General features: G+C 36.3%; 1 protein-coding gene across 3 annotated transcripts in view; it reads right to left on the bottom strand.

Annotated features, from left to right (window-relative positions):
- The window catches only part of PRKD3 (protein kinase D3), an 85,581-nt gene that overhangs the window by 3,111 nt on the left and 74,398 nt on the right, over positions 1–8,072 (bottom strand). For all 3 annotated transcript variants that reach the window (XM_057558755.1, XM_057558753.1, XM_057558754.1), the window contains 4 exons: positions 5,792–5,953; positions 5,457–5,555; positions 2,581–2,848; positions 416–501 (listed from right to left, as the gene is read on the bottom strand). In XM_057558755.1, coding sequence (XP_057414738.1) covers positions 416–501; positions 2,581–2,848; positions 5,457–5,555; positions 5,792–5,953 — 615 coding nt within the window. The remainder of the gene's footprint in view (positions 1–415; positions 502–2,580; positions 2,849–5,456; positions 5,556–5,791; positions 5,954–8,072) is intronic.

Below are 8,072 nucleotides of genomic sequence, written 5' to 3'. Positions count from 1 at the left end.
TGTTTTAAAGTTATTTCTATCCCTCATTCCCTTTAAAATAGTTCTGAAGCTTCTCTCTTTACTCTGAAGTTTGGGGGTATCTTTTGACAAATCTATGCAATAGCTTTTGGGGGGTTAAGCCAAACATTTTAAATGGCATCTCTGATCTCTTCAATGCAAATATAAACCTTTTAGTGGACATTTTAAAAATAAAATATATTTGACAACATAATGTGTCATGCTCACCTTCAAAAAGGTGAAATGAATACTATAAGGCCTTAAGACATGTAGAATCTATTGCTTTTAAGAGTGGTTTCATTAAGACAATCACCATGAACTGCTCAAATGAGGATCGCTGAAGAGAGATACATTTTTTTTTTTTGCCAAGAGAGATACATTTTTTTTTTGCCAAGACAGATACATTTTTTTTTTTTACCTGCAGCCAGGGATGACTAAGAGATTTGTCCACACTGTAACGTTTTCTCATCTTCACTTGAAGTAGGTTGTTTATCAAATCAATTGCTAAGGGAAAAGACAAAATTAGATACATGAATTTAAGCATATAGAGCATCACAAACCTGTGACTGCCTGGAAAGCAGTTCAATCCATAGAAATATAAGGTTGAGGATTTTTGCTTCTAAAGGACATGGCCTTTAAGCTAACATGCTGGTGATCCATAAATATTTACTGAATTCACAGTGTATCTGGTTTATTAAGGAGACAGTATAGAGTACAGGTTAAAAGTACAGACTGGAGTCAGCCTGCTTGAGCTGGCGTTGTTACTACGGGTGACATAGGGTCAGTTACTAAAGTATACTGTGCTTCGGTCAACTGTAAAATGAGGTTGTTGAGAAGATGAAATAAATTTAATACACATAAAGGGCTTAGAATGGTGCTCAGCATATAAATGCTGAGTATTAACTTATTTTTTAAGATGAATAAAACAGACTCTGATTATAGGCTGATTTTTTTTGTTTCTTTTTTCCCTCCCCAATGATGCCATGTTCTTCTCTAGTCTCGGGCTTGGTCTGGAAAAGTAGCTGAAGCCATTGCCTTGCTTCTACAGATTTGGTTACAGTGAGGTGATAACTTATTACCAAAAGTTCATACTTAACAAGTTTTAGCAAATAAGTTCATGGTATTTTGGTGTATGTGGTGAGATCTTGGCATACATATTTTATCCAATTATTTGGAGAAATGGGCCAACTGCAAAACCAAAGCAACCAGGTAACTATACACTGACAACATCCCTATGTAACAATACAGCTGTTACTAAGGCATGGATCCAGGGATGAGCCAAATGAACGACTTATATACTATTTCTAGTTCTAAATACCACCAAACTAGCAAAGATTTTCCATATTTTTGTTTTTGCCCTAATCAAGTTATTTTTTTCCCATAAGTATTTTAATTATTAATTTCTCTGTATTCTAAATACTTCAAACTTTTACCTATTGTTCCTTAAATGGCAGTCCACTATGTGCATCAGAATCATTCAGTGTATTTATTAAAATGTATTCAGTGTATTTATTCCTGGGTATCAATCCAGCTGGTGAGTCTGAATCTCTGGGATAGAACCAGCGGGGTCTTCTTTTTAATAAATTCACCAAGTGATTCTGATTTAAGAGGTCTGCAGACCACACTGTCCACGGAGCTCTAAGATGACTTTGGCAACATCCCAAAACCCTCATATGTACTTCTTCAGTTAGCTCTGTTCATTACCAAGTAAGCCTACTATTTATATGTTGTTCCTCAAACTTTTCCCAGTTTAATGGGCCATTAATCCCTATGATTAGGTCTGGCACTTTTGGGAAAACAAAAAATAGACCCCCCTGTTCCAAGGGTTGGCTAAATTCAGGTGGGGATGTTCCCCAGTAGTGGTTCTATCAAATGCTATGGGAATGTTAAATAATGTTTTAAGTGGTATATAAAGAACCTAAGTTACAGGTCTCCATTCAAGGAGATTAGAATCTAGTTTGGAAGATAAGTGGTTGTGAAAAGATAAATTCACCCAACTAGTAGCCTAAGTAGATCTTACACAGTTTGGAGGAGGGGTTCAGGGAAGACTTCTCAGATGAGCCACAAGTTAAGGGATCTCTGAAGAACTGGAAGGATTTCGACAGCAAGGAGGAGAGACGGTAGGCAGGGAAAAGGCCTAAGCAAAATGCAGCAAATAGTTGAAAGTAGCTTGCATAGGGCAGTAATGGCGGATGAGGCTAGAAGGCAAACTTGGGCCATATCACAGAGACCTACAGATGCAGCCTGGTTAAAGAGAGGCTGAGATAAATGTCCGGGAGCAGAGTAAGATGAAAGTAGTGTTTCCTGAAGAAGGATCTGGCAGTGGTGACTGAGAAGGACAGTTAAGCTATTTGAGTAGTTTCAAAATGAGGCAGTTGGGGCCTGGATTAGTGCCCTGCCTGTGAACTATAAGGAAGATAAAGAAAAGATAATGTAAAAGGAAGCGTGCTCAAAAAATTGGTAAACAGTTGAATTTGGAAGGTGAATGGGAAATATTAAAAAGAGAAGTCAGAAGAGACAGGGTGATTTGGGATCACAAAGATTTTGACTAAAAGGCACAGACCTAAAACTTTTTTTTTTTACCTTCACCAGAAATTTCTCTCCATGGATTTGGTGGGTACATAAATGCAGCATTTTGGATTTGGTCGTTTATATCTTCATCTTCATTAAAAGGAAACGTGCCGCTGAGGCTCACATAGACAATAACTCCCACTGACCACATATCTAGAGAACGGTTGTAGCCTTTGCTCCTGAGAACTTCAGGGGCCAAGTATGCAGGAGTTCCGACCACAGATCTCCTGAACGACTTTTCACCAATGATGCGTGCAAAACCAAAGTCACACAGCTTCACCTGGAAATTAAAGGATGATGTTAATTTTATATTATTGATATATGTATCAATCTATATATACATACCTGTCCCTAAATATACTGTATCATTTCAACACATTTGCCAACTGTATTGATTATGAATGTCAAAAGATTATAGATAAGGAAATTGTAAAATACCCTTTTCGCAAAATTTAGATACATTTATAACCCTGTGATCCATTACTAACAGTATGAAGAACTTTGCTAATGCTCATTTCAAAAAACCACTTTTGAATTCTAGCTTCCAGAATGCCAAATACCAGACTGGTGTTATAAGTGCTCACCGTTTTTGATGAAGTGGAGGGTGCTGATCTTTTATCATTTGGCTTTTAGGAGATCACTTTCTATCACCTGTAAGCAGGAACTATATGTTTCACTTTTAAATGCTCAGTGGCCTCACACTGCCTGGATAGAGGTACTCAAATGTTTGCTGAATGAAAAATAAGTTATGATATATATTTTTTTAAATTTTATTTATTTATTTATTTATGGCTGTGTTGGGTCTTCGTTTCTGTGCGAGGGTTTTCTCCAGTTGTGGCAAGTGGGGGCCACTCTTCATCGTGGTGCGCGGGCCTCTCACCACCGCGGCCTCTCTCGTTGTGGAGCACAGGCTCCAGACGCGCAGGCTCAGCAATTGTGGCTCACGGGCCTAGTTGCTCCGCGGCATGTGGGATCTTCCCAGACCAGGGCCCGAACCCGTGTCCCCTGCATTGGCAGGCAGACACTCTCAACCACTGGGCCACCAGGGAAGCCCCAAGTTATGATATTTTAAAACTTACCCTTTATTTTGCTTAATCCTAGAATCTCTCTTCCCAAGGACACTATATATTGGCAAGTAAATGAAATTGAGGTGTATTAAAGATAACTATAAATGTGGCCAGGAGAAGAGTCATATTAGAGATTGCTTGAAAGAGAAAGAGTGTTTTCTATGACTATGGAACAAAATATTGCTAGTTAGATGTTTAGACTTGAAACAAGTTATATCTGGGGGTAGCTGCAGTCACTACCATGCCCCTTTGGGAAGAGAGTTCTCGAAATGTAATGAGATTGGCAGAGCTCAGAATACTTATCTTGCTGCCCATCTTCTACGAGGTTCAAATTTTGGTGATTAATGATACATCCATGCTGAACAAGCAAATGCCAAGTACTGTCCGGGGGAAATGCCCTGATTCACAAAATGTCTTCACTAAAAACGTCAAGATAAATTGAGAGGCCTCTACAAACCAGTGGTACAAACAGTGAGTGGAAAGCAAAGATGGACCTTCATACATGTTTTTATGATGATATTTGTTCTGTGTCATTATTGAATTCAGCTACTTCCTCTGAATATTTGAAGAACAGGATTATTGACCGTGAAGAAATGTGACCTCTTTTTTTCATTAAATGCCATATTTCAGCTAACATTTTGATAAAGTAAAGATGACTTGGCAGTTTGGCAACTGAATAAAGAAGAGGGGCCATGGCTAGCACTTGACCAAAAAAAAGAGTATCAAGTAAGTGACATTATTTTCCCTTTGTTCCTAATGGAGGTCAGAAAGCTGGAGTTTTAACCTTAGCTGTAGGGGTGTACATCCTTTGTCCATACTCTTTTGAAGATCAAATGAAATAATACATGGAAGCACTTTAAAATATTGCACCAATGCTTATGGAACCTTTTTGACCTCACAAAGATAGAGGATTACTTTTATTCACATAGGCATTACAAAAGGAATATAATTACTTCCTTAAAAGTAAAAGAGTTGAATAATTTTTTTAAATACATCTTTTTCTTGAAAGAATCTGAGTTGTATTTACCAAGTGAAATAGTCATCTGTTGTCCTTATTCTAGCCACTTGCCTAAGTGTGTTTTAAATGTACATAAACAATAATTTGCAACAGATTATTCTAGTTGATGACAATCATATGAGAAATGTTCATAGGTACCACCAATATATATTCCTCAGGACAAATGTTTCAAACTTTGGGTTAATAACCATTTTTAGGTTAGGAAATAAATCTGGATCAAGATCAACACTTTTTAATGAAATGAAATTTAACCAAGTAAAAAAATGAATGCATCACACGCAGGAGAGACACACACATACATATCGTAATACATATGTGAGCACTGGCGGTGATGGGAAATGTAATCCTTCCATAGGTTTTGCTGAAAATGTTTGAAATATAGTACTCTAAAGAGGAAGAAGTGTTAGCTGCCTGCCTCAACCAAAATCTAGTCTTCTCATTTCAGGGTCATCCCTCAGTTTGTTTTATTTCATGGGGAATTTGTCCTGAGCACCAAGCACCAACCAAGGCTGACTCTCCCTACTTCATTCCCAACCCACAGGGAGGGGTGAATTGTGCAAAAAAATTATTCCTTGAGAACTGGTCTAAAAAGTCTTCATGAAAATAAGCAATATAATTAGTAAAATCTGAATTCAGACTATTCAAGTATAAATCCTCAATGGCAGTTATAAGGTAGAAACTTCTTCTGTAAGATGGTTATGTTCTGAACCTACAGCACTGCCTTTCATTACGTGGGTACTTTATAATGTTGTCAGACAGATACTTAAAACCGTACTTAAAAAAGGTTTTGGAGAATATCTCACCTGAGGAAATGGCTCTGCTGATGCGAGTAGCACATTTTCTGGCTTTAAATCACAGTGCACAATATTCTTAAAATGTAGATTCCTTAATGCAACAAGTATCTGTTATTGAAGAAAACAGAATTTTTTTCTATTTCTGGAAAAATCACAGCTAAACACTAACTGGACCCCTTGAGTGGTATAATAATTTAAAAAGTCCACTACAGTTCATCAAGATTTAACTAAAAGTGTTACTTTGTTCTTCAAAGTTAACAATTCCCACAATATTACAATATGTAAAAGCACTACCATTTCTCGTAGTTTTTATTATTTTCTAGTTTCAAAAAAAGTTAAAATACCTGTGTGACCATGAATTTAGTTATTCGTTCTGGAAGTCGACTTTTCTCACTGGATAGAATCATTTCCAACATATCTCCATGCAGCTTTTCCATTACTACAAAAACTCGTTCTGGGGTTTCAAACATACATTCCAGGTTTACAATCCCAGGATGGTGCAAATTCTGAAGAGTTGCAGGATATTTATGTGACCAACTTGAGTAAAAGTTTTACTGTGCAAATATTAATATCTAACAATGTGCTGCAATTAATTGTATGGAATAATGGCACAGAAAGAAAAAAATAGCTTAGAAAAATAAATAAAAGCAAACAAAACAAAAAGGATCATAGATTTTGATTTTCCAAGTTCTGTACTGGAGGGTGGATGTACTGAAGGGAAAGAATGTCTTCCCAGTTTTTCCAATATAAATGCCCTTGTCCATTACTACTTCTTTTCCTTCCTTCTCATCTTTTTAATCTTCTGATAGTACTCTAATTTTATGCTGTGCATGAATAGGCACCAACTGCCAATCAGTTTAGCCAATTACACAGAGCTTTGGTTCTTTGGGGCTGTTTGTGAGGGTCTTAGCTCAAACAGGTGGTTTTGTCTTTAAGGTAGTTATTTATCTAAGTCTTGATCTCACTGTATTATACCTTGATTTGGTCTTCCCTCTTTTAGGCTCAGCATCTCTTTACTACCATCACCCCTTTTTCTTAAGCACTACTAGGTTAACAGGGTTGGAGAAATACAAAGCTGAATGTGATACTGTATCTGCTAATAAAAAAACAATCTATCTTAACTGATATTAAAAAAAGAAACAAAACTTCTTCAAAAGCAATTTGAGAAGTCAGCCATACACAAAAAAACATTCAATGGTTCTTTATTTCTGGACATAAAATTTAAATTCCTCTGTGTGGATTTTAATATCTTCAGTAATCTGGTTTCATTCTTCTTATTCAATCTTAAATATGCTCTTAAATATTGGCCCAAGTGATTAAACTTTTTAATACTTATTAACAGAAATATATTTTTCTTATGCTTTTTTTCCTTACTATGGGTATCGAAGTATGCCAAGAGGGCAAACTTTTTTTCGGCCTATGTGAAGTTGGGCTCCATCTCTAAAATGTGTTTTGAATACACCATCATTTCTCAGTTCCCACTGTAATGCCTCCAGTTTAGCTCACATTACCTCTCTTCCAGACTACTGCAGTAGTTGCCACTGCACTCTATGCAGCACTGCAGAGACTGTGTCTTAGTCACTTTTAGCTCAACTTCTGAATCATGGTTGGTGTTTTAAAAATGTTTAGAAAGTGAATAGCAAGTGCAAGATAAATACTGTTTACTAATCAGCTTAAAACAAGTTAATGACATGGTGTTCCAGGTAGCAAAATAAAAAGTGACACAGTCTTATAGTAGATACATGAAAGTGAAATACCCCACAGTGGTGGGGCATGATAATGGCAGTAAGCAGAAGATTCACAACATCATAACTTTGACCGATTTAGAGTTGGAAGTGTGGTTGGCTGTCCCCTATGTTGTAATTGACTACCTCTTAAGTTTCTTTTTTCCCCCCACCATCCTTGAAAACACATGCATGCACACACAAAAACAGAAGTATGCTGTAACATAAATTCTTTTAACAACTTCTTCTATTTGTTTAAATGTCCTATTTCCTCTAGAGTCTGTTTTGGTAAATTACACTTTCATAGAGAATCATTTTCTCCAGGTTTTCAAGTTTATCTAACAGAGTTGCCCAAGATGGTATCTTAAGATTCCCTAAAAATTTTTCAGTATTTGTAATCGTCTCTCCAAAATGTTGTTGTATCTTCTTATATTTTGATTCGGTTGGACACTTATTTTATTGTTATCCACCCCCCCCCACCCGATAATCAACTTTTGGATTTATTATACTAAATTTATTAATTTCCTTTTTTATCTCTGTTAATTCCTTCTGTTTTCCTCAGGTTGACTATTCATCCTTCAACTTCCTGAGTTAGACTCTTAATTCATTTATGTTCATTCTTTCTTGATTAAATATTTGAGGTTACCAAGATTTCTGTGAGCAATAGTCCAAAAGCTCTGATATACAGTATTTCCACAATTATTTTCTAAATACTCCAGTCTTGATTTTGCTCTCTGATTCAAGAATTAAGACTCAAAAAACAATTTTTTTTCAGGTGGTGGGAGTTCTTGTTTTCTGATTTTATAATTTATTTCTAGCTTTAGTGCATTAAGACCAAAAGTACTGTTCATTCTACTGTTTTTTTGAATTAATAGGGTACTTATTTGTTTTTAGGGTACAG

The sequence above is a fragment of the Balaenoptera acutorostrata genome, chromosome 12, assembly GCF_949987535.1.
Source record: "Balaenoptera acutorostrata chromosome 12, mBalAcu1.1, whole genome shotgun sequence".
In the NCBI taxonomy this organism is placed as follows: domain Eukaryota; kingdom Metazoa; phylum Chordata; class Mammalia; order Artiodactyla; family Balaenopteridae; genus Balaenoptera; species Balaenoptera acutorostrata.
The sequence above is the reverse complement of the archived record's forward strand: the minus strand, read 5'-3'. Positions and strand labels throughout refer to the sequence as shown.